The sequence below is a fragment of the Tachyglossus aculeatus genome, chromosome 4, assembly GCF_015852505.1.
Source record: "Tachyglossus aculeatus isolate mTacAcu1 chromosome 4, mTacAcu1.pri, whole genome shotgun sequence".
Taxonomy (NCBI): domain Eukaryota; kingdom Metazoa; phylum Chordata; class Mammalia; order Monotremata; family Tachyglossidae; genus Tachyglossus; species Tachyglossus aculeatus.
Genome location: NC_052069.1, coordinates 60,970,096 through 60,997,728, shown reverse-complemented (window position 1 = coordinate 60,997,728; position 27,633 = coordinate 60,970,096). Strand labels below are relative to the sequence as shown.

Sequence of the window (27,633 nt, the reverse complement as noted above, 5' to 3'; positions counted from 1 at the left end):
GTTGATTGTGTTAATTGATGTTTTCAAGGGAATTGGAACTAACTTTTGGAATGATGATTCTCTTGGCTGTTTTTGACAACCATTTTTTATCTTATGAAATCCTAAATTTCTTATGTGTTCCTTTGAATGGTTTTTATTTACCTGGGAAAATCTGGGGAAACAATGTCATCTCCTAGACATAACTTGTGCAAGTTATTGGGAATTGCTTTGGCCTACACATTACATTTTTGCCTGAATTTTAAGAAAACATAAATATGAAACAACTGAACAGTATCCATTCCACCTTCGGTTGGATAGATTCTCAGTGAACACCTAAATGCTCTGCATTTCAAAACACCCTGACAAACTGCTCTTTTCTAGGTCTAACATAAGGCCGGACAATGCGGATTCAAATTTTCATGACTTCAAAATGCACACCTTCACCCGAGTCACATCCTGTAAAGCTTGTCAGATGCTCTTGAGGTAAGCATTGTTCAGTAGATGAGTAAGATGCTCATTTTTTGACAACCAAATTTAGGTTACTTGAGTCGTTTGAAATAACATTGGGTTTTGAATATCCCATGCTCTGCTGTTCTGTTGTCAAGGGTCCGAGACGCAGTGTGGTCTTTGGAAAGACCGATAAATCCTTTCAGTTTGAATTTAGAAGGCTCCTGAGGAAGGCCGGCAGATTGGAGGTTTTTAGACATTCAATTAGAGATTATTTGTGGACAGCCTGGGCAGAGTTTCTTGACCTCTCAGTTGAATTGTTCCTCAACAGAATAACTTGGGATAGCATCTATAGTGACTCTTTGTTCCTTTGAACTAACAATTTTAAGTCCTCAGAATTTATCACCTTTAATGTATCACTCTCTAATTTTACTTTTCAGAGGAACATTTTTTCAAGGCTATTTATGCTCCAAGTGTGGAGCCAGAGCACACAAAGAATGTTTGGGAAGATTAGACAATTGTGGCAGAGTTAATTCAGGTGGTAAGTCAATTTTATTGTTGTGATCCTGCTTTTAATTAGGACATAAAACTTACTGAATATAATTAAGGCTTAATTTAGCTTTAATTTGTGTTTATTATAACATAGATACTTTAGAAATCTACATTTATAAGCACAATTAGGAGACTGTTTAAAATTCATGTGACTTTTATTCATACTAATGAGGCAGGTTTGAAAACAGAGACAGACCTTGAATGAGGCACATGTATTAGTGCAGTAAGAAACTATCTTCATGTGCACACAAGTCCACACAGCCCACTGCTCTTTTAAGCAATGCTTTCCTACATAGATAGAATTCTGCCGACAGTAGTGTTATCTACACAAAGAAAGCTAGGTATCTAAATCAAAGTAAAATGTTAGAGGGGTAAAGCTTCCAGGAGAAAACCTAGATTGTATAAAACCAAATTGTGTGTGCTGCTTTACCTACAGCTAAATACATAGATATATTCTCCTATAAAGACTGATCTTTTTCAATCAATCATGGTATTTATTGAGCACTTACTATGTCCTTGGCACTGAATTAAGCGTTTGGGAGAGTACAATACAACAGAGCTAACAGACCCATAACTAGCTGAGTCTAGAAGGGGAGGCAGACATTAATACAAATAATTTATAATATATAATTTAAAGATATGTACAAAGTGCTGTGGGGTGAATATCAAATGGTCACAGATCCAAACCCTTTGTGGAAGACAAGAAATTTTACAAAAAGAAACTTGGATTTCTTGGATTCTCAGATTTCTCCAAAATTCTCCCAAAAGTTCAACTCAATAATGTTGCTCAGTTGTTAGCTGCAAAAGTCTCACGTAGACTAATTCATGAATTAATGAATTGAATAAATTATCATTTTTCAACATCAAAGGCACAGAATGTTCTTTATGGATTTTATTTAAATCTTTTGGCCTGATTTTTTAAAAATAAAGTCACATTTTTGTACCTTGAGACAGTCAGGCACCCAAGACGTTTTTGCATGCTTGGTCTCATGCATTCATTACCCTTTTATCCAGCCTAGCTGCTCTTGGGCCTCCTTGCTTCCCTTCTTTTTACTGTCTCTTTCTTCTTTCTCTTTTTTCCTCCTTTTCCCCTGAGTTTCTTGAGCTGTGTTGTTCACTAAGAAGGTACAAAAAACTCCTGAAACTTTGAATACACAAAATTATTTTTTTACCAGTTTGAGTTCAAAGGGTAATAATAATAATAATAATGGTATTTAAGCGCTTACAATGTGACAAGCACTGTTCTAAGCACTGGGGTAGATACATGGTAATCAGGTTGTCCCACATGGGGCTCGCAGTCTTAATTCCCATTTTATAGATGAAGTAACTGAGGCACAGAGAAGATAAGTGCCTTGCCCAAGGTCACACAGCAGACAAGTGGCAGTGCTGGGATTAGAACCCATGTCCTCTGACTCTCAAGCCCATGCTCATTCCACTAAGCCACACTGCTTCTATCCAACTTTGTTAGTCCTGAAAGAAATGGCAGGCAAGCCATTTCTGAGGTAGAGAACGTGGTTAAGTGCAGGCATTTAAAACAGAAGGTATGACATCATATTGGCTAACCATAATTGATTTCCTATATATTGAGTACCACGAATCATAAGACAGTATAAAGAAGAAAGTATATTGTTGGCCAATAATTAATCATCTGCAGTGAAGAGCAATTGTAGCATGAATAATTGACTTGTACCAAATAAGGAAAACCAATTTTTGTCAATCCTTTCAGCCCTTTCTCACTAACAGATGACAAGAAGGGTCATTTTGAATGCCACCTATTTACTTTTTCTACCTCTGCTATGCTGCTTATGAGAAGCGGCATGGCCTAGTGGAAAGAGCATGGGCTTGGGGAGTCAAGATGACCTGGTTCTCACCCCAGCTCCTCCATTGTCTGTTGTGTGAACTTGGGCAAGTCATTTAACTTCTCTGTGCCTGTTACCTAATCTGTGAAATGGGGATTAAGACCGTGAACCATTATGTGGTGCAGGGACTGTGTCCAACCCGATTATCTTGTATCTACCCCAGCACTTAGAACAGTCCGTGGCACATAGTAAGCCCTTAACAAATATCAAAATTACTATTATTATTAGTGAAATGACCTAAAATGGGCAGCAAGAAAGGAAGAGGCAGTGACAGCAGAACAGAGAACCCCAACAGTCTATTAATTGAACTTGTGTGGGCAACAAGAATAAGAAATTCAGTGTCAGACTTTGTGTAATAATTTAGTTCACGGAAACAGACTTTTATTTCTATTTAAAACGAAGACATTCTGTTGCTTGGGGGCTTTATGGTACTTTATAATGTTCTCCCCAAATGGCAATAGTAGTAATAGAAGTAGTATTTATTAGGTGAATTAAACACTGTACTAAGCACTGGGGAATTGTACAGCCGTGGGGATTAATCACTTTTTCTGGCCATCAGGATGTTCACAGACCAAGAATAAAAGTGGGGACTGACGCCAGAGTAATCAGGAGAAATGAAATGTTAAAAATACTAAAACAGTGTAAGACAAGGGCTTATATACACATGGTAGAAACAGACAGAATCAAAGAATCTGCAAGGCATTGTTATTAGAGGAGCGGAGGCAGGGGGTCTTGTCGATCAGAGTCCAACAGTCACAGCTGCAGCCATAAGTGACCCCCATAGCTAGAGCAGCTGCTGCAGCTTTCTCAGCGGATCCGAGAGAAGCAGTTCCATAGGGAAAACATCTCTATCCACCAGTGGGGGATGCAGTATGAGGGGCCTATGCCTGATACCCCAATAATTAGTGTTGTGATTGATGAAAGTGATTAGTGGTTCTTCTCTGTCCCTAACGACAAATGTGCTTTAAATTACATTTCAATTAGTCTGAGAAACAAAATGCAAATTCCTTTCATCTCTACTGGGGGTCACCCCAGGAGTTAGTCTCTCCAGTGTTCAGCCTGAACTGCTTAAAACGACCCACACCAAATCCCTTGAAAGGAAGTGCTGGCAGAATAGGTGGACTGGTCCATCCTCAACTCCATACAAATAATAATAATTATAATATTAATAAAATGATAGTCACTGTGATATTTGATAAGCATTTATTATGTTTCAGGCAGTGAACTAAGTGCTGGGATAGATAAAAAATCATCAGGTCCATTGCTGTCCCTGTCCAACACAGTGCTCACAGTCTTGGGGCAGGGAGAATAGGTATCGAATCCCCATTTTACAGAGGAGGAATCATTAATGAAAATACAAATCCAGATTTCAACATCAGTGTGCCTGAAATCCCCCTAGAAAATGTGACTGTGCACACACACATACCCATGCGCACTCACTCTCTGTTGGCTTCTAGACCAGTTTCATTAGCATTAACCACATATAATTCGATTGACTGATATAACATTATTTGGCAAACCAGCACTGAGATTCTGGAAAGTAGTCAGCATCATGGCAGGATTCCCTGGGAAAGACATAAGAGAACAATGGAAACGTACTGATACCTTATTGAATCCACATGATGTGTAGTAGAAAAACTAGGCATTTGCCCATTCACTTCTGCATCAAGCAAACTCAGCTTACCATCAGCTTTAAGGCACTCAATCAGCTCTCCCCCTCCTACGCTATCCCTCTGGTCTCCTGCTACAACCCAGCCCACACAATTTGCTCCTTTGATACCGACATCCTCATTGTACGTGGATCTTTGTCTCACTGCAGACCGCTTGCCCACTAATGATGTGCATCTAGCTTTAATTCTACTTGTTCTGATGACTTGACACCTGTCCACATGTTTTGTTTTATTGTCTGTCTCCCCCTTTTAGACTGTGAGCCTGTTGTTGGGTAGGGACCATCTCCATATGTTGCCAACTTGTACTTCCCAAGCACTTAGTACAGTGCTCTGAACACAGTAAGTGCTCAATAAATATGATTGATTGAATGAATGAATGAAATCCTCCCCCAGTCTGGAACTCCCTTCCCCTTCAGATATGACAGGTGACTACTCTTCCTATCTTCAAAACCCTACTAAAGTCATATCTTTTCCAAGAGGCCTTCCTCGACTATGACCTCATTTTCCCTACTTGCTTTCCCTTCTGCATCACTTGTGCACTTGGATCTGAACCCTTTAAGAAGCTGATGTTCACCCCGACCACAGCACTTATGTATAGATCCTTATCCTTATGTATATATCCTTTACCCTGCCATTTCCCTTATTTTTAATGTCATTTCCCCTGTCTAAAGTATTTCTATGTCTGTCCCTCCCTGGTCTATTCTGTAAACTTCTTGTGGACAGGGATTATGTCTATCAACTCTATTGTATTGTACTCTCCCAAGTGCTTAGTAGAGTGCTCTGAACCCAGCCAACATTCAATAAATACCATTGACTGGTTGATGGATAGGTACCAGTGATAATTATTGGCAGAAAAGGATTATTCTAATGGGAAAAGCCATACGTGCAGAGGAATGAAGTGGTGAGAATGGGGGTCATAGTCTTAACTTTATCCCTGACTCACTTGTGACGCCATTCTTTCATGACCTCGTGCCAGCTTTTCTTCAGAAGAGGGCTGGTAGTATTTGCTAACTTTTGTTAAGTAGAAACCTATTGAAAACCAAGTTTACATCATCGGTTGGAAATGCCATATGAAGCAGAAAGTCAGTGTCCGACTTCAATGAATGGCCAAGATCCATATCTTAATGGGTTTTTACAAGCATAATCATATTTTATATGTCCAGTCTGAGTCTATAACTCTTTTAAAGAGTTAGGGAAGTAGCGTGGCCTCGTGGATAAAGCATGAGCCTGATAGAAGGTCATGGGTTTTAATACTGGCTCTGCCACTTGTCTGCAGTGTGACCTTGGATGAGTCACTTACCTTCTCTGTGCCTCAGTTCCCTCATCTGTAAAATGGGGATTGACTGTGAGCCCCGTGTGGAACTGTGTCCAAGCCAATTATCTTGTATCTACCCCAGTGCTTAGAACAGTGCCTGGCACATAGTAAGTGCTTAACAAATACCATAATTATCATTAGTATTATTATTCTTATTAATAATAATTCCAACTAATCACTATATCCTGATCTCATCTATCATATGATAAAGGTTGTGGAGAGCTTCTGCCTTAGGGATAGGTGTGAGGTCATTTGATATATCCCTTGATACTCTGGAGAGGTTTGGAAGGCTTGAGACAAGCAATCATCCAAAGGCAAAACCCGTCCAGCACTTAACAAATTCTTCAGTGCAGTTAAAACCAGAAGAGTGGTGAGGTGCCCAGATTTAGAACTACAAAGGAGATCCAAGAGCCTGATGTCTGCATGAGCTTTCCTCAAAGTATGGAATACTGAAGAAAGGGAGTGAGGTTTTGGGATTAAACCATCACCCTCTTCAAGAAGAACAGGAAGGAGGCTGACTGTGGAAACTATCTCATTGCTGTCAAGAGCCTACCAGAGCCCAGTTGACCTTGCTGGCTTCAGAGGACTATAACGAGACCTGCCAATGGAAGAATTTCAACAAAATCCAGAAGTCCTTGCAAGATAAATCCTGATTTGTGTTTGGGCAGCACTTCATTCATATTAAGCTATTTTTATGACAGAATAATGACTTAAGAGCATTTGCACAAATAAGAGGAATGCTGTCAGTTTATTGGATTAGTCCCTGCCCTTGTGATGGAAATTCTGTCAGTTGAAAGGCAGTTTTGGAGTTGCAGAATACAGGTGATAATGAATGGCAGTTTGCGTTTTAGGGTCAAGATTCTCATCAAATTTCAAGGCAAGCGGATCTACGCTGTACTTCATATCTGGCTTTTCTGATTTTGGCCTTCTTCCAAACTTTCCATGGCAGCCTCATCTGACCAACAAATATCCAGGTTTGAAATTGCACTGCTAGACCTTTCTGAACTTAATAATAGGTTCACTCTCCTCTATGCTCGGGATTCTCAGCAAGTTGAATCAGGGCCAAGGTTCACCTTGAGCCAGCCCCCGCTCCTTACAATGAAACATCTTGACAGAGTAACCCTTTACTGCAGGCCAAAAGAGAATATCATTGCTTCTCTTCCTGCCCAGTATATCGTTGAAGTTCTTTTTACCTCTGGATCATCCCCAGTGTTGCCTGCATTGTGTTTTCATTGCTTAAAGAAAGGTAAATTCCAAGAGAAGATGCTACTAGAGTTGGGTACTTTATGGCACTTTCCCTGGAGTCAGAATGCAAATCTCTTCTCCATTAGTATGTAACCAATGCAGATTTCATTTTCTTATTTGCACTTTCTGATGTTTAGTATCAGAATCTTCTGTTAATTGGCAGATGAAAACTGTGGCATTGTATATTGCTTCATCTGCCTTCTAGCATCAGTAATAAGACTTTGCATGAAATTCATTGTATCTCAACATTGAATCAACATGATTCCAGGAGTTTTGCGCAACAAAGATAGTAAACCAGTTTCCATTTGGCTGAATATTGGTTTCATAATCCAAAAGCTCTTTTTGTGGCCCAATATTTAATTAATAAGCTTAACAGGTAAATAATAAAGTCCCTTTATTCTTTGTTATCAAACTAGTTCCTTAATAAAAAATAAGCAGAGGAGACGCATTCACTCCACCTTTTGGTAAATTGGTTGAAAATAGGTTATTTTCTTATTGGTTCTAACGTATTATTCAAGATGAGTTTTAGAGAGGTTTTATTCCAAATAGATTTGCAGTTCATGCATTTTGTCAAATGAGATCTTGAGTCAGCATTTTTTCTTAGTGCATTGATTGATTCTGCCTGTCCATTCCGTACTTAGTGGTCTCTTTGGCTTCTTTGAACACTTTACACATAGACTGTGAGCCCCATGTGGGACAGGTACTGTGTCCAACCTGATTATCTTGTATCTTACCTCAGCCCTTAGTGCACTGCTTAATAATAATAATAATGATAATGATAATAAATAAATTTAGTCATATAAATATAATAATAGCACTCGTTAAGCACTTACTATGGTCTGAGTACTGTTCTAAGTGTTGGGGTAGATACAAGTTAATCAGGTTGGACACAGTCCCTGTCCCACATGGGGCTCACAGTCTATTCCCCATTTTACAGATGAGGTAACTGAGACCCAGAGAAGTTAAGCGACTTGCCCAAGTTCACACAGCAGACATGTGGAGGAGGCAGGATTAGAACCCAGGTCCTTTTGACTCCCACGCTCATGCTCTATCCAGTAAGCCAAATTGCTTCTCATATTGAGCTCACACTGACAAAATAACAGCAATAACAGTAATCACATTTCTGTAGTCCATTCAAGAGATTTTTGTCCCTCTTGGCACACTTCACATTTTTTAGCTTCAAGAAACAGTCAAATCCCTCACTAGAGGCTGAGCAAATACTGTAATATAAGGTAAAAGTTGTTTGTGTAGGAAGGAGAAGGATAGGGCAACATTTTTTATAGTAGGAAATTAATTTTTAAAGGACTGTCTGGAGCCTGCCCGAAAATCGCCTTTCAAACAAATATGAATAGAGGACCTTGCTCTGACATTGAGTCTGATGGTGGAGGCTGCAGATGCAGCAATCACCTAAACCACTTTCAGCTTCTGCATTGCACCGGATCAGTAGGAACATGATGAAAGAATGTTCAGTTCTGGCACCCTGTGGTTCTGATGGAGCTCCTTTGGGATGGAGTCCTGAAAGGGCAAGGACATTTTCCTGTGTGATCAGTTAAAGCCTTAGAAGAAAGCTTCAGGCTGAAGACAAGTTGAGAATGACAAACTTTTTGGACACTCGAAGAATGGAATTACTTCACAGGAAACTTCACAAGAGGAATGAAAGAGATTTTCAGAGGAAGATCTTAGCCTAGAAGCCTTCTTTCTTCCTCTCCCCACACCATTCAGCCTTCAGGTCTCCGGGCACAATTGGGCACAGCCCTATTGCGTACTGGTTTGGAGAAAGCAGTCCCAAGGCCTGAGTACTTCTAAGAGGTGATGGATGTTGTCTATCATGCGAGAGCACTAGTTGTCCGGAGGAAGCAAATGAAATAACTGCAAGACTGCAACCAGGAACAGGGTTTCTAAGGGATATGTTAATGATTTTCTTTTTGATTCATGGGTTGAAAAACAAAAAAACAAAAATTAAAAATGGTTCGTATGGGTCTGAGACTTTCACAGTTCCTTTACTTAGGAAACTGAGGGCCCAAGTTAGCATCATGCCTTTTTCTTCAACATTTCTTTTGCGCTAGCACGTTGTGGGGAAACCTGCCAGGAGTTCCAAAGGAGTTTAGTGTGGCCTATGGGAATTTAATATGCTAGTATTCAGGAGATGGGAAAAAACAGATCCCATGGCATTTTCTTCCAATGGATGACTGCTATGGCAGTTAGGTGAGAACGGGAGGGGTTTAGGAGTCATACGTTGGACTGAAATGGATTTTAATGGTGACAAAAATTGGAATGTTTATCCCTCTCAAGGAGCCATGTTCTGGTAATAGTCTTAAATCCCTATTTTACAGATGAGGGAACTGAAGCAGAGTGGTGAAGGGATTTGCCCAAGCTCCCAAAACAGATAAGTGGCGGAGCCAGGATTAGAACTCAGGTCCTTCTGACTCTTAGGCTCATGCTCTATCCATTAGGCCATGCTAAAAAGTGGGCCCAGGAGCCACCTGCCTCAGTCCAGGTAGCCAACCTCACCTACTGTATTGAAACTGAAAACATACTGTACAGGCTGGCAAAAATGTCTTCTTTAGACAGAAGAGAAAAGGAGAGGAAGACAGTCTGAGATTCTGTCAGCTCTAGTATGGCTAAGGAGGGAAGTGGCAGGAGGAGGCATAGGGAGGGTAAGGAAAGATTGATTTTTCTCCTTGGAGGTGTGGATTAGCCTAGCTAATAGTCTTTCTTCTAGTTCCACCCACCCTTCCCACCAAAACACAGAAATAGAAACAAAATGCCAAGATGAGGGAAGCCCCAGGCAGATTCGGGCTATATGAAGCTGTAACAGCTGATTGGGTGTTGTCTTCCGTAATTACTGCTGCCTCCTAGATCTCCTGGGTCAGGGCCCTCCAGTGGGCTTCCCATTTGGATCTTCCCTTCTTGCCTGGAGCACTGGTATGCTGTGACTTTTGATATCTTCACCCTTTCTCCATATGGAACCATTCTTGATGGGAGCATATGGACCAGGGTTAAGATAACATTATTTTCCATTACTGGCTGGAAGGCCCTAAAGTTAAGTTGCCCACATCACCTCCAAGAGGCCTTCCCAGACTAAGCCCTTTATTTCCCCTAACCACCCTCACGTCTGCATCAGCTATGAACTGTGCACCCCTTAAGCACTTTATTACTCCAGCCTCACAATACTTACATAAATATTCTGGTTCTCTATTTCCCCTATCCGTAATATATTTTAATGTCTGTTCCCTCCAGGGATCATTCATTCATTCAATCATATTTTTTGAGTGCTTACTGTGTGCAGAGCTCCATACTAAGCACTTAATCTTGAATCACATCTACCAATTCTGTTTTAGTGTACTTTCTTAAGTGCTTAGTATGGTGCTCTGCATTGATTGAGTGATTGATTGATTCTTGATATTGAATGGGAGAAGAGAGAGGCCTTGGGAACCTGGCTAATAACTGTCAGTAAAAAGAACAGTTTTGCCACACTTCTCTTGTAATGATCTTCTGCCCTTCTGCTGCAATAGTCAACAGAAGATCTCAAAGCACTTTCTATTAGTCAGCATCTCATAATGCCTGAAGTCTAGGTAAGCCTAATTATCTCTTTTTATAGTCAATAAAGTGCTGTCAAGGGCGATTCACTGACTTTCTCCAGGTTGTAAAAAAGGTCGGGAAATATTTGCAATCCAGTCCAATCCTCCATTCCTTAATCACTCTTTTTAGGTCACATTTACATTTACTGTTGAAGAGTAAACATGGGAGCTGACCATTTTTAATAGAAGGCTGCTGGTGTATTTAAGCCCGGGAACTTTCTGAAGTTGATTGTGTTTGCATTCCTGAGACCAGGTTTTCATGCTTATGATCCTAGAAATGGATTCGTTTTTAGCTTGTGAATTCACTGCAGAAAGTTCATTCCTGCGAGTGCTTTGTGTAGTTTAATCACCTGGCATTGCTTAATAAGCAATTCAGAAGGCTAAGTAGCACCTAGATGCAAGCCATTTAAAGCAATGAGTCACTGATGCCAGACAAGAACCAATAAGGTAAGAGAACCCGGATTGCAAAATAAGAACTAGCCCAGCCTCAGGGCCTTGGAAACCTATTACAGGTATCAGTTAGGAACACAAAGCAGAAGTATTTGCCAGGCAGCAGAGCACAGGCTGAGATTGCTAACTAAACACCATTACCTCCATTGACAATGCCGATTTTTACATTTGTTTCAGAGGCTGGGACCTTGCCACAAGAGGTAAGATTAAAATTTTGACTTCAAACATTCTATTGCTTCGTAGATTATTTGCTAATTGGAACATAATGTGTTTTTAAAGTTGTGCATTATGCATTCTTTTTGAGCGGTTAGAGTTTAGCCACAAAATTTCAAGAATAAAGAGTAAAATGCATTTTAATGATGTGGGATGGGAATTTTTTTAAGTAGTTGGGTGAAGTTGCTGGAGAGTAAGAGGAAAATGTGAAAGCACAACTTGGAAGATTTCTGCAGTGCTTCTAGGCAACGGTTTGCATCTGAAGACTAACTCTTTGCAATTTTTTTTTTATCAAGTCGCAGAGCAGTAGTGTGTGGCAATAAAGTGTAGATACCTACAGTTCTGCAGCCATGGTCTGCTTTTCACTTTAGAAGTGAGGTTTACAAAAAATTGACTTTAGGCAAAAAGGCTTTTCCAAATTCCATTCAGAGTCACCATGCCCTGGCAGTGACCCTGTCCTTGTGAAAAGGGCAATCAATCTAGAAAATAGGAAGTTTATAAATGGGTCTTCTAGCATGATGGTGGTACTCATGCCCTATACCTTAGCCTAGATTGCAAATCAACCCAGAAGCATGGAAACCGCCTGTGCCGTCCCCCAGATTTTGAGACTATTACTGATCTTTCAAATATTCTGGAAATAGTATATATTCTAATAAAGAAAAATATTCTTTGTCCCATAACGCATGTGAATCGTCCCCCTCCCCTCCCCATCTCCCTGACTCGCTCCCTATGCTCTAGCCCCCCTCCCCGCTCTACAGAACTTGTGTTTATATGTATGTATCTATAGTTCCATTTATTTAGATTAATGTCTGTTTACTTGTTTTGATGTGTATATATAATTCTATTTATTTTTATGCTATTTATGCCTGTTTACTTGTTTTGATGTCTGTCTCCCCCCTTCTAGGCTGTAAGCCAGTTGTGGGCAGGGACTGTCTCTCTTTATTGCTGAATTGTACTTTTCAAGCACTTAGTACAGTGCTTGGGAGCCTCAAAGTGAATACCATCTGTATGTAAACATATCTATGCAAGTTTGTCTTCAGAAGCACATTGCCTATTTCATGTAAATCAGAGACTTTTTGAACCAGATCCATTTGTTTAATCCATATATTTGAGAAGGTGGTATTCAGCCAGATGGTGAAAATGACCTCGTACCACCTGACTGAATAATGGAGAGTCCAGCAAGGTGACATGTTATGGTCTTCAAGGGTGAGCAGTGACACTCAATATGTTACCTTAAGCCAACTGATTCTACCTGATATTCTGACTGTTAGGGCATGGAAATAGTTAGGGATGACAAAAGAAAAAGGCTGGAAATTCAGACAGAGACTCCTGGGAGGGCAGTAGTTGTGGCAGAGGCTGACTTTATCTACCTGAACAACTGTGGTCAAACTATGCTTCCTTCTTGGGTGGATGGGGCACGCAGGTACAAAATTTGCCAAATAAATCATAAGGTTGATGAAAATCCACCACCAATTTAGATCTGGGCCTGTTTCCCAGCACATTTGGCATAGATCAGAAGACTAGGTGGCAGTGAGCTCCTCTTAATCTCTTAAATTTGAAGTACTCTGCAATGCATTGTGGGGACGTTTGATTCACATTGATTGAATTGTGAATTGATTGATTGAATCAAATTGATTTGATTCAGCGCTTAGAACAGTGCTCAGTGCTTAGAACAGTGCTTTGCACATAGTAAGCGCTTAATAAATGCCATCATTATTATTATTCACCCCTGCTTTTTAACAGATTTGGAAGTCAATCCTTTGTCCGGGTCTTGTTTAATCTTTGCAGTGAGAAAGTGGATTCTGAATCTTGAACATGGATTGATAGCTACATGAGTTCATCAGTAGTATACTGATTTATTGGCTAATGGTGAGCTTCTTCAGTACTCTTTTGGCTTTTTAAAAAAAAGTCCTAACATGAAGCTGAAGTAAATACCATGGCTTTTCCATAATTATTTCGAAGGCAAAGACTGCCAGGAATTTTGTGCAATACTGATGGGATGAGATAAAGATAATGAAGTCTTACTCAATCTAAAATGTATCTTTCCTCCATCCCTATGGAGAAGCAGTGTGGCTTAGTGGAAAGAGCACGGGCTTGGGAGTCAGAGGACCTGAGTTCTAATCCCAGCTCCAGAACAGTGCTTTGCACATAGTAATCGCTTAATAAATGTCATTATTATTATTACTTTGCTGTGTGACCTTGGGCAAGCCGCTCAACTTCTGTGGGCCTCAGTTACCTCATCTGTAAAATGGGGATTAAGACTGTGAGCCCCATGTGGGACAACCTGATTACCTTGTACCTACCCCAGGGCTTAGAACAGTGCTTGGCACATAGCAAGCGCTTAACAAATACCATTATTATTATTTATTGCTCTAGATGAGCTTTTCTGGTAAACATAGCTCTGCCCCAGTTTAGGTTTTCAATTATTTCAATAATAATGCAGGTTTTGGCTGAAACACAATTAGGGAATTGGGGAACAATCTTCTGCCAATGAGAGCTAATTTGGGCTTCACATGTGGTACTATAAAACTGATGACTTGTCCAAGTGCCCATTGCTTTGGAACCTGTGAGTCTGTAGCAAGATCTTGCCTTAACCCATCAATAATAGTTATTGAGCACCTGCTATGTGCAGAGCACTGTTCTACTACTACTACTAATATTTGTATTTGTTAAGGGCTTACTATGTGCCAATCACTGTACTAAGCACTGGGGTAGATACAAGCAGATCATGTTGGAGGCAGTCCCTGTCCCACATGGGGCTCACAGCCTTAATCCCCATTTTACAGATGGCGGAACTGAGGCATAGAGAAGTTAAGTGACTTGCCCAAGGTCACATGGCAGAGAAGTGGCGGAGCTGGGATTATAACCCTGGCCTGTGCTTTATCCAGTAGGCCATATTGCTTCTCACGCTAAGAGCATCGAGGACTGAGAGAACAGGAGTGGGAACAGGCGGTGGCTCGCCTCTCAGTGGACCACCAGATCAGTATTAAGCACTTGTCAGCGTACAATAGAATCAGTAGACATGGTCCCTGCCCTCAAGGAGCTTACAGTCTAGCCAATGTAAGTTTGCACAAGAAAATGGCCCTTATATGTTAGGAGAACTGAGTGAAGCCTGGCTTAGTGGAAAGACCATGGGCTTGGGAGTCAGAGGTCATTGGTTCTAATCCCAGCTCCGCCACTTGTCAGCTGTGTGACTTTGGTCAAGTCGTTTCTCTGTGCCTCAGTTACCTCATCTGTAAAATGGATATTGAGACTGAGCCCCATATGGTACAACCTGATTACCTTGTATCCACCCCTTGTATCATACTTATTCTATTTATTTTATTTTGTTAATATGTTTTGTTTTGTTTGTCTCCCCCTTCTAGACTGTGAGCCCGCTGTTGGGTAGGGACTGTGTCTATATGTTGCCAACTTGTACTTCCCAAGCGCTTAGTACAGTGCTCTGCACATAAGCGCTTAATAAATACGATTGAATGAATGAATGAATGAATACCCCAGTGCTTAGAACAGTGCTTGGCACATAGTAAGTGCTTAACAAATACCATCATTATTATTATTATCATTATAAAGTTTCAGAATTCTTGAATATTAGCAGCCTTTCAGAGTAAATTGCTTAATGTTTTTTTCTAATTAAGTAATAAAAATAGCTTATAGTCTTTAGACTATGAGCTCCTTGGGGGCAGGGAACATATCTACCAATAGTTATATTGTTCTCTCCCAAGTACCTAGGTACAGTGCTCTGCACCCAGGAATTTCTCAATAAACAATGTTTGATTGGTTGAGTAATTGAAATAAACAAGTTTGAAGAACAAATGTGGTCTAAGAAGAAACATTTTGCCCACTCCTAAATAATTTTTAGTACACATAACTACATTATTACAGAAATTGATGCACTGACTTCCCTTTTAATAATTCATCTAAATGTAGCATTTCTTATGTTTCATAAATCCCAAAGAGTATAGCATCCCCTTGCTTTTGCAATTTGATTACTCGCTTTAACATTAGAATTTAAATCTCATGAGAAGCAGTGTGGCTTAGTGGAAAAGAGCCCGGGCTTGGGAGTCAGAGGTCATGGGTTCTAATCCCACCTCCACCGCTTGTCAGCTGTGTGACTTTGGGCAAGTCAGTTAACTTCTCTGTGCCTCAGTCCCCTCAGCTGTAAAATAGGGATGAAGACTGTGAGCCCTATGGGGGACAACATGATTACCTTGTACCTACCCCAGCGCTTAGAACAGTGCTGTGCACATAGTAAGCACTCAACAAATACCAACATTATTATTATTATTATAAGTTCCTTTTTTAGTCCTGGCAAAATGATAAGATACCAGTGTCTTCAACTTTATTGTTCTTTAACAAGATATGGGCTTGAAGGTGGTTTTAGCACTAATGTCTATTTTCTGACTACCTTGGGAAGTGTATTTCCCCTGAATTTTCTGATAGGAATTTTTGTTAGGGCCATAATTCAATTCTGGGCCAGTCTTATGCCCCGAGCTGTCCTCATGCTGGGGAAAAAAATATTTCTGTTAGGAAGAAGTGAGTCACTAATTGTACGGCTGAGCCCACCCCAAGATGCATGCCAACACAGAATTACGTTGAGTGAGGAGAGAACGTTTCCAATTATTTTGGCCCCCATCCATGTCACCTCTGCCCATTGTTGCCAGGGTGGGCACATTTCAGTCCCCAAAGCCCAGGCAAGATGGAACCTGGGGAAGAACAGAGGACAGGTCCACCAGCAACCCCAAATAGCCACTATTAACTTTGCAGACTTTTGGGTCACTGGGTTCCTGCTCGATTGTAGGCTCCTTGAGGTCAAGGATTGTGTCAACTTACTCTGTTCTTGTCTCCCATGAACTTAGTATGGTGCTGTCCTCAGAGAATATGATCAGTAAATGCTATTGGCTGACTGTCTGATTTTAGAGAAGCAGTGTGGCTTAATGGAAAGAATGTGGGCCTGAGAGTCAGAAGACATGGGTTCTAATCCCAGATCTGCCACTTGCCTGCTGTGTTTCCTTGGGTTAAGTCACCTAACTTCTCTCTGCCTCAATTTCCTCAGCTGTAAAATAGGGATTAAATATCAGCTCTCCCTCACTTTTAGACTGTGAGCCCCTTGTGGAACAGGGACGGTGTATGATCTGCTTAGATTTTATCTACCCCAGTGCTTAGTACAATGCATGGGTCACAGTAAGTGCTTAGCAAGTACCACAGTTATTTTTATTGATTGAGAGCTATGCATAGCATTTTGCAAGTACGATTATTGTAGGCAAAACTCCTCATCCTCGGCTTCAAGGCTGTCCATCACCTCGCCCCTCCTACCTCACCTCCCTTCTCTCCTTCTACAGCCCAGCCCACACCCTCCGCTCCTCTGCTGCTAATCTCCTCACCGTGCCTCGTTCTCACCCGTCCCGCCGTCAACCCCCGGCCCACGTCCTCCCCCTGGCCTGGAATGCCCTCCCTCCGCACGTCCGCCAAGCTAGCACTCTTCCTCCTTTCAAAGCCCTACTGAGAGCTCACCTCCTCCAGGAGGCCTTCCCAGACTGAGCCCCCTCCTTCCTCTCCCCCTCCTCCTCTCCCCATCCCCCCGCCTTACCTCCTTCCCCTCCCCACAGCACCTGTATATATGCATATATGTTTGTATGTATTTATTACTCTATTTATTTTACTTGTACATATTTATTCTATTTATTTTATTTTGTTAATATGTTTTGTTTTGTTGTCTGTCTCCCCCTTGGAGACTGTGAGCCCGCTGTTGGGTAGGGACCGTCTCTATATGTTGCCAACTTGCACTTCCCAAGTGCTTAGTACAGTGCTCTGCACACAGTAAGCGCTCAATAAATATAATTGAATGAATGAATGAATGAATCTGCCACTTGCCTGCTGTGTTTCCTTGGGTTAAGTCACCTAACTTCTCTCTGCCTCAATTTCCTCAGCTGTAAAATAGGGATTAAATATCGGTTCTCCCTCACTTTTAGACTGTTATCCCCTTGTGGAACAGGGACGGTGTATGATCTGCTTAGATTTTATCTACCCCAGTGCTTAGTACAATGCATGGGTCATAGTAAGTGCTTGCAAGTATCATAGTTATTTTTATTGATTGGGAGCTATGCACAGCATTTTGCAAGTATGATTATCGTAATTTTAATATGATTATTGTTATTATCATCACAAATAAACACTTACTACAGGTAAGTCCTACGTTCTGTACTCAGAAGTGTGATAAACAGAAGAAAATATTTAATAAATGATCTGGACACACAGGGAACTCACTTAAGCTGGGATGGTTGGACAAGTAACAGAACAAGCACCAGGCACTGTAGGAAGTGCTGGGGTAGTTACAAGGCAATCAAGTTAGATTTAATTCCTGTCTCATATGAGGCTCACAATCTAAGAGGGAGTTTTACTGATTTTACAGAAGAGGAAACTGAGATAAGAGAAGTTAAGCGACTTGTCCAAGGTCACAAAGCAGGCAAGTGGAAGAGCTGGGATTAGAACCCAGGTCCTCTGATTCCCAGGCCTGTGTTCTTTCCCCTAGGTCTTGCTCCTTCTGTTTAACAATACAAATTCAAACAATAAAATGTAAAATATTGGTCAGGTCAATCGTGGATGGATGCACAGGAAGGCCATCTTCGTTCTCAAGCTGCTGTGGCATATGACCTAAACGTCATAGGTACAGTATAGAGTATCTACAAAGGCCTCCAAGGATCTTTACATTTTCAGAAAGCCTCTATATGTCTGGGCTTCAGATGATGCTAGATCCAAGCTCTTTCTCTATAGAGTGACTTCCACTTGAAAGCAGTAAGCGGAGTCTCCCCGAGGGCACTTGGGAAGTGCAAGTTGGCAACATATAGAGACGGTCCCTACCCAACAGCGGGCTCACAGTCTCCAAGGGGGAGACAGACAACAAAACAAAACATATTAACAAAATAAAATAAATAGAATAAATATGTACAAGTAAAATAGAGTAATAAATACATACAAACATATATGCATATATACAGGTGCTGTGGGGAGGGGAAGGAGGTAAGGCGGGGGGATGGGGAGAGGAGGAGGAGGAGAGGAAGGAGGGGGCTCAGTCTGGGAAGGCCTCCTGGAGGAGGTGAGCTCTCAGTAGGGCTTTGAAAGGAGGAAGAGTGCTAGCTTGGCGGACGTGCGGAGGGAGGGCATTCCAGGCCAGGGGGAGGACGTGGGCCGGGGGTCAATGGTGGGACGGGAGAGAACGAAGCACAGTGAGGAGATTAGTGGCAGAGGAGCGGAGGGTGTGGGCTGGGCTGTAGAAGGAGAGAAGGGAGGTGAGGTAGGAGGGGCGAGGTGATGGACAGCCTTGAAGCCGAGGATGAGGAGTTTTGCCTACAATAATCGTACTTGCAAAATGCTATGCTATGTCCCCGTTGGGGACATTGTGAGGCCTACTCGCCCTTGATGCGGTGGGAGGAAGAATCCTGCACTTGAGGCTGCAGAGGAGGTTCTGCGCAACATCTCCTAAGGGAGGGGAGGAAAGCCAAGAGCCTGGAAGGTTTCAATTCCCTGCTTGTGCCAGGATCTTCACACTGTTCAGGCAACAAGGCGAGAAGTGATTCAGGGAGGGAAGGGTAGGAATTTAGAATTCTGATGTGCCCTAGGATCAGTATCTTCCATCTATCAGTCTGTACCTGAAAATGTGGAAATACACTGGGAACAAGTTCTGGTTGTTCGGGGAGGAAATAAAATGCAGGCACTATAGGTGCACTGCAGCACAAATGGCAGAAGGATGAGCACTGGGTTAGTAGAAAAGGAGTGTATCCTCTCCTTAGCAGCTTTGAGGGATCTTTCCTCTGCCCTCTTGTACCTCCTGCTGTCTCCCCTACACCAGCCCAACTCACTTTCCCCAAGCTCAGGTCCAACTACAGTCTGGGAGTCACCATTAATTTGCAGTAAGGAACAAGGCTTACCATAATTTCCCGTGAATTTGAAATCCAGTTGCTCGCCTGGTGTTGACTACACACCTGCTAAAGTAAACGTTACCCTGAGTTGCAAAAATGACGCAATTGACACAGCGCAGTGCTTGAGAAAGTGAACCAAATCTCAGCATCTGTGCCTGAAAATGCCCGAAGCGTTTTTTAATTCACTTCCTGAAAGTAAGTCTGTGATATTGTGGTGTTCTTGGACTCTAAGTTTGAAGTCAGTTCACCCAACATCTCAGCTGTGGCTGTATGTAGTTAGAACTGAACAGAATATCCTGTTCCTCCCTGCAGTTATTTCCAAATGAAGTGAACAACTGAATTCCCCAGCTCCAGAAGTGGATGGGGAGGGAATAAATGGGTCAGCTGCAAGAAAAAAAGGAGCTTTGAATGCTAAAAATAAGCAGGAATTGGAAACATTGCTGATTAAAGCTTTTCAAAACTGTGAATTCCTCCTTTAGACTGTAAGCTCATTGTCGGCAGGGAACATGTCTACCAACTCTGCTATATTGTACTCTCCCAAGTGCTTAGTACAATGCTCTGCACAAAGTAAGCACTCAATAAATACCATTATTGATCGAGTGATTGATTGAAAGTGACATTTGTGTTCAAGGTAGAATGGAACAGAAGCTATTGACACCTCTCTGCTTCCTCTTTTTGCAAAACAGAGGCGAGCCAACGGACTTCGAAGACCATCCAGACCTGTGGATCCAGGTGTGTTTCATGGCTTTCTGTGGTATTGTATTATATTGTATTATGGTTATGCAGTAAATCGTGGTGTTTTTCTTTCCCACTTTCCCCTGCTTATTTCCAGGAGCAGAAAGTCTAAAGTTTAAATCATTTATCTTGCTGTGTTTCCAAGGGCTCTGGTCACATGACTAGTAACTGCCTGGCATTTCACTGCTTTCATAATCAACCCTTTTGCTTATTGTTCACTGACTGAGCGCTCCAGGTAATCTAAATACCTCCAATGCAAGCACACCTGTGTGCAAAGTGTGGTGAAAAATGTCAACATTCCCCCACCTCCAACCCCACATTGACTCTGGTAAATTAACATTTCCCCAAAGACTCCCAAGAAACTGAATGAGTTGGTTGTACTGCCCCTCTAGAACTGTACCCCCATCTCTCTCTGGTTTCTGGATGATATCACTATAGAATCATGATCTCTTACTGTATCAAGGGTATCCATAAAAGCTCTATACCCAACTGAAAACACATCCCCTTTGTAGACCAATTATTTGTCTGTGTAAAACACTCATCTTTAACATTGGAAATTTTTCCTACTGTAATTATGCCTTTGTCCTTTATGTAAATCTCTTCAAGTTTAATTATTAAAGATTTGTTTTTTAGACCGTGATAGTGTGCAGAGCGCTGCACTAAGTCCTGAGATAGGATACACAGGTGGGAATTAGGCACAGTCACTGTTCCTCGGAGAGGGTGGGAAGGGACTTATGAGCTAAGGGTAACCTTCTCTTGTCTGTCATCTAAAGGGCTGGTTGCAAAGAAAAATTCAGAGTTCTGGGGTTTTGTCAGAACTTTTAATCCTTTTAGACATACTACCTCAGTATTATTCACACCAATTTTGTGGCTCTAAAAGGTTCATAAACATTTTATTAACCCAAAACTTGTGTTTTGAGATCAGTTCAAATCTATTAATGTCTGAAGTTTAGCCCAATTTTGTGTTAACATTACTAAACTTCCCAAATCAAGACTCCATAATGAGAAGCTATAACGTAAAGATCAGTAATAAACTTAGTAATGCTTGAACATTTATTAGCTATATGCAACTAAAACCCTTCTGATATCAACTTATTATTATGGTATTAGTCAATTGATGGTATTTATTGAGCACTTAGTGTGTGCAGAGCACCGTAGGAAGCTCTTGGTAGAGTACAATACAAAGTCAGTAGACACATTCCCTGCCCACAAGGAGCTTACCTTCTAGAGGAGGAGACAGATATTAAAATTAATTATGGATATGAACATAAGTGCTGTGGGACTGAGGGTGGAGTGAATATAAAGTGCTTAAAGTGTACGGATCCAAGTGCATAGGTGACACAGGAGTAGAAGAAATAAGGATTTATTTGAGAACGGCCTCTTGGAGGAGATATGATTTTAATAAGCCTTTGAAGGTGGGGAGAGTGGTAATCTGGCATATATGGACGGGGCATTCCATGCCAGAGGAAGGATGTGGAAAAGGGGTTGATGGGGAGATAGATGAAATCAAGGTACAGTGGGTAGATTGGTGTTGGAGGAGTGAAGCATGCAATCTGGGTTGTAGTAAATCAGCGAGTTTAGTTAGGAGGGGGTGAGCTGAGTTAGGCACTTACTATGTGTCAAACACTTCTGAGCACTGGGGTAGAAAGACGATAATCAGATCAGACAGTCCCTGTTTCACATGGGGCTTGCAGTCTAAGTAGGAGGAAGCACAGGCTTCCTTTCACCATTCACCATTCACCATTTTGCAGATGAAGCCCCATTTTACAGATCCTTTATTTTTCATATATTTCAAAAAATAGAAAAACAGAATTCCCAATCAAAGGCATACTGCCCGTGCTTATTAGTCCTAATAATGATTACCCTTTGTATTAATAACATTTCTTGAATGCAATGTCTCCTTCACCTGCTGGAGGAGGGGGATTTTCCCTGGATGTGGAGACCTCAGGCTGTGAGAATCTAGGTATTTGCTTGATATCTTTGTGGATTAATCCAATTGCTAAAGAGTTTTTTTCTGGAGTATATATTGAAAGTGGAATTATGTACAGTTTCACAGTTTACTTCCTAAGTATGATTTTCTGTACCAACATGGTGATAAGTGAGATTGTCCTCTGTCCTTTAATTTGTTATTGATTAGAGGAATTGCTCTTATCTAATGTGCAGTTGTGACTAACATTTGTGCAGCTGTCACTACTGTCTTCGTAAAACAGCTTCAGGGCAGAATTCGACTGTTGGTAATCTACCTTGCCATTTGAAATTAAATGAGCCTTTTGTAGACATGATTACTGGATCTCTTCTAGAATTCAGATCTGCAGTCCTTGGCCGGTCTGCTTTGCTTCTCACACAGCAGGTGAAAGGTTGGATATTATCTCCTGAAAACCAAGAGCTTGATTTGGAGCTTAATAACCAATTGGTGCCTCACTGTATGCAAATATCTCATGAAATATTCTGTTATTCTCTTTCAACTTTTAAAATATTTATTAGCCCGTTGTTGGATAGCATGCTGCCATTTAATCCGTATCTGCAAGGGACAGCTGTGTTTTTTGAAAAGCAGTTTCTAAAGAAGTGTAGGGCAGACCAGATCCTCAGCACCCAAAAGACATTTCTGGTGAGTGCTGGACAGATAAAGGCAATAGATTAGGAGCCACAGCATCTCCATCGAATTGTAAACTTCTCAAGTAGGAAGCAGCATGGTGTAGTGGGTAGAGCGCTTAGAACAGTGTTCAGCGCTTAGAACAGTGCTTTGCACATAGTAAGCACTTGATAAATGCTATCATTATAATTAGAGCACAGGTCTTGGAATCAGAAGGTCATGGTTTCTAATCCCAGCCCTGCCACTTGTCTGCTATGTTTCCTTCGACAGATCACTTAACTTCTCTGTACCTCAATTACCTCATCTGTAAAAATGGGGATTAATATTGTGAACCCCATGTGGGACATGGACTGTGTCCAACCTGTTTAGCTTGTATCTACCCCAGTGCTTAGTACAGAGCCTGGCACATAGCGCTTAAAAAATACCATCATTATTATTAAATACAAAACCTTACTTTCAGTGTATGTTGACAAGTAATTGGAGGATTGTTCTGCACACCAGAAGCCCCAGGATAGTGCTATAATAATGATAATAATAATGTTTTTTGTTAAGTCCTTATTACGTATCAAGCACTGTCCTAAGTAAATAAGATAATCAGGTCCCACATGGGGCTGACAGTCTAGGTATGAGGAAGAGCAGGTATTGAATCCCCATTTTGTAGATGAGCAAACTGAGGCACAGAGAAGTGAAGTGACCTGTCCAAGTTCACACAGCAGGAAAGTGATAGAGCCTGGATTAGAACCCAGGTCCTCTGATTCTCAGGACCATTGTCTTTCCATTAGGCCATGCTGCTGTTCAACCCAGAGCAGATGACTAGGTGATCAATCACTTGTATTTACTGTGTGCAGAGCATCTTAGTGCTTGGGAAAATACAATAGAATGAGTAGTCTTCATCCCTGTCTCAAGGAATTAACAAGCTAGCAGAAAAGACACTAAAATACATTACAGATAGGATGAAGCAACAAAGTAAAACCATAGACAAATAAGTGTGAGCACCCAAGTGCTTAGGGGATGTGGAAATGTTGAATTGGCATTAGGAGTGATTGGTCAGGGAAGACATCCTGGAGAAGATGATATTTCATAAGGGCTTTGAAGATCGGGAAGGACATGGGTCTGTTGCCGGATGTTGAAGTTCTAGGAAGAAAAAAGGGCATGAGCCGAGGTAGATGGTGGGAGTTGGAAATCAGTCACATTAAGTAGGTGAGCTTCGAAGGAATGAACCCTGTGAACTGGAGTGAAATGGAAGGAGAGAGAGGGTAAGTTAGAGGGAGAAAGCCAATTAATTGAATGCCTTAAAGTTGGTGGTGAGGAATTTCTATATGATATCAGAAGGAATAGATAACCATTGAAGGTTTTTGAGGAGTTGGGAAATGTGTGCACAATGATGTTTTAGAAGAATGATCAAGTAGGTAGAGTGAAGTGTGGAATGGAGATTGGAGAGACTGGAGCAGGGAGGTCAGTGTGGATGATGATGCAGTAGTCGAGTTGGTTTTGATAAGGGCCTGGACAAATGATTGCAGTTTGGATGGAGAGCAATGGGTAAATTCTGGAAAGAACCCATAGGATTTGGTGGTAAACTGAATAACTGGGCTGAGAGAGAGGAGTTAGGCAGATTGCCAAGGATGTGGCCTTGAGACATGGGAATAATAAGAATAATGATAATTATGGTACTTGTTAAGGGCTTCCTATGTGCCAAGCACTGTTCTAAGTGCTGGAGTAGATACAAGTTTAGCAGGTTGGACACAGTCCCTGTCCCACGTGGGGCTCACATTCTTAATCCCCATTTTACAGATAAGGTAACTGAGGCACGGAGAAGTGAAGTGACTTGCCCAGGGTCACACAGCAGACACGTGACGGGTGGTGTGTGCCAACTGTGATGGGAAAATTAGGTGGAGGAGCGAATTTGGGCAAGAAGGTGAGGAATTCACTTTGGGCTCTGTTGAGCTTGAGGTGCCAACAGGATAATCCGTGAAGAAATGTTCTGAAGGTAGGAGTAGGTAACAAGATTGGGGTGATGTCGAGGAATCAGGGCAAGTGAGTTAGGTTTGAGGGTCATCATCAATCATCAATCATATTTATTGAGCGCTTACTGTGTGCAGAGCACTGTAATAAGCGCTTGGGAAGTACAAATTGGCAACATACAGAGACAGTCCCTACCCAACAGTGGGCTCACAGTCTAAAAGGGGGAGACAGAGAACAAAACCAAACATAGTAACAAAATAAAATAAATAGAATAGATATATACAAGTAAAATAAATAAATAAATAAATAGAATAATAAATATGTACAAACATATATACATATATACAGGTGCTGTGGGGAAGGGAAGGAGGTAAGATGGGGGGGATGGAGAGGGGGACGAGGGGGAGAGGAAGGAAGGGGCTCAGTCTGGGAAGGCCTCCTGGAGGAGGTGAGCTCTCAGCAGGGCCTTGAAGGGAGGAAGAGAGCGAGCTTGGCGGATGGGCAGAGGGAGGGCATTCCAGGCCCGGGGGATGACGTGGGCCGGGGGTCGATGGCGGGACAGGCGAGAACGAGGTACGGTGAGGAGATTAGCGGCGGAGGAGCGGAGGGTGCGGGCTGGGCTGGAGAAGGAGAGAAGGGAGGTGAGGTAGGAGGGGGCGAGGGGATGGACAGCCTTGAAGCCCAGGGTGAGGAGATTCTGCCTGATGCGCAGATTGATTGGTAGCCACTGGAGATTTTTGAGGGTCATCTGCAGAGCGGTGGTCGCTGAAGCCGTAGGACTGGGTGAGCTCTACATAGGAGTGAGGATAGATTGAGAAGAGAAGGGGGCACCCAGAACAGAGCCTTGAGGGACTCTCCCAGTTAAAGAGTGGGAAGCAGAAGAAGAACAACTGGCCAAGAGACAAGGATGGCTCAGCCAGAGAAGTGGGAGAGGGCTGGGTCAGAAAAAATCAGATCAGATAGTGTTTCCAGAGGAAATAATAATAATGATGATGGCATTTATTAAGCACTTACTATGTGCAAAGCACTGTTCTAAGCACTGGGGAGGTTACAAGGTTACAAGGTGATCAGGTTGTCCCACAGGGGGCTCACAGTATTAATCCCCATTTTACAGTTGAGGTAACTGAGGCACAGAGAAGTTAAGTGACTCACCCAAAGTCACACAGCTGACAATTGGCAAAGATGGGATTTGAACCCATGACTTCTGACTCCAAATCCTGTGCTCTTTCCACTGAGCCACGCTGCTTCCATAAATGTATGTGAAGTCAAATAAGATGCCTGTGAGGGTTGTGTTGCTGAAAAGGCCAAGTAAACCCACAATCCCAGCCATATTGTGCACGCAAAAATAGGGGACCTGTAGCAGTGTTATGTTTGATGTTTGCAGCATTTAAGAATAATAATAATAATGGTATTTGTTAAGCGCTATGTGCCAGGAACTTTTCTAAGCTCCAGGGTGGATACTAGCAAATGGGATTGGACACAGTCCCTGTCTCACATAGGACTCACAGTCTTAATCCCCATTTTACAGATGAGGGAACTGAGGCACAGAGAAGTGAAGTGACTTGCCCATGGTCAAACAGTAGACAAGTGGCAAAACTGGGATTAGAACCCGTGCCCTGGCCTGTGCTTTATCCATTAGGCCATGTGGCTCTCTCCTTTGCCTCCTTGTCTCTGTTTCTTGTGAAGCTTTTGTTCCGAAGAACCACGCCTTTCTTGTTAACAGTGTACTGTGCTAGAGTATCACCAGCAATTAACTCCCGGTTTTCAGCTGGGATGCAGCATTGTCTGAGGCTTTGTTTTATTGTGTCCTTAAGATCCGATATAAAAGAAAGAATGATTGCAAGCCCCGCAGGCAGGAAATATATTTGAGCAGTGAACAGTAAAAGGGAAACTCACTCATTTATGCTAAAATAATCTAGTTGGATCACTGAAGTCTTTCAGTTGTTGAATTTTAAAAATGCATCTCTATGCCAGGTCTGGGAGTGTGCTTCTGTGTGACCTGTGTCATGCTCTGCACTCTCTCTCTATCTCTTTTTCTGTTTCTCACTTTTTCTGGTTCTTGGCATCTCTAAGTCATTTAGATGGACATAGTGAGAAGCAGCGTTGCGCAGTGGGTAGAGCATGGGCCTGGGAGTGAGAAGGTCATAGGTTCTAATCCCTGCTCTGCCACTTGTCTGCTGTGTGACCTTGGGCACATCACTTTACTTCTCTGTGCTTCAGTTACCTCATCTGTAAAATAATAATAATAATGGCATTTGTTAAGCGCTTACTATGTGCAAAGCAGTGTCCTAAGTGCTGGGGAGGATACAAGGTGATCAGGTGGCCCCACGTGGGGCTCACAGACTTCATCCCCATTTTACAGGTGAGGTAACTGAGGCACAGAGAGTTAAGTGACTTGCCCAAAGTCACGTAGCTGAAAATTGGCAAAGCTGGGGTATGAACCCATGACCTCTGACTCACAAGGCCCTGCTCTTTCCACTGAGCCACGCTGCTCAGACTGTGAGCCCCATGTGGGACAGGGACTTTGTCCAACCTGCTATGTTTGTATTCACCCCAGCACTTAGTACAGTGTTTGGCACAGAGTAAGCATATAACAAATACCATTATTATTATTATTATTAAAGTGGCCATTTCTCTTCCCCCACTGCCCTTCTCTCTCAGCCTCCTGGCCCCTGCTGCCTCTGCATATTCTTCCGCAGCCCAGAGAGCCAGTCAATTAATTGAATCTTGATTAATCACAATACCTTATAGACCATGAGCTTATCACTTCAGCACTGTATTTTCTGTGAAAAGAGGCGACAGTTGTTGACCAGAATGGTCATTTGAAATGCTGCCTAGATTTTTAAGACCTAGAGGTCTCGGTGGCTCAGATTCTGGCATGTCTTCTGCATTTCTTACATAAAGACAAGCATTTCCATCAGCTTGTAACTCACTTTGAGACAGATGCTGGTATTAAGAGAACAACACTTGGAAGAGACAGATCAATTATTTCAGGAGCACAGTAGTGCTAGGCACTTTTCAAGAACACAGGATCATAAATCTCTGGGAAATCCCAGCACCACAGTGATATTTCTTTTGAAAGTGGCACTCAAGGTCAAAGTTACCAATTAAAGTTT

At 42.0% G+C, this 27,633-nt stretch overlaps 1 protein-coding gene across 4 annotated transcripts in view; it reads left to right on the top strand.

Moving 5' to 3' along the window:
- Nucleotides 1-27,633, top strand: part of VAV3 (vav guanine nucleotide exchange factor 3) — a 360,450-nt gene that overhangs the window by 231,375 nt on the left and 101,442 nt on the right. For all 4 annotated transcript variants that reach the window (XM_038744664.1, XM_038744665.1, XM_038744663.1 and 1 more), the window contains exons 16-19: nucleotides 361-462; nucleotides 867-967; nucleotides 11,276-11,298; nucleotides 19,914-19,959. In XM_038744664.1, the coding sequence (XP_038600592.1) occupies nucleotides 361-462; nucleotides 867-967; nucleotides 11,276-11,298; nucleotides 19,914-19,959 (272 nt within the window). The remainder of the gene's footprint in view (nucleotides 1-360; nucleotides 463-866; nucleotides 968-11,275; nucleotides 11,299-19,913; nucleotides 19,960-27,633) is intronic.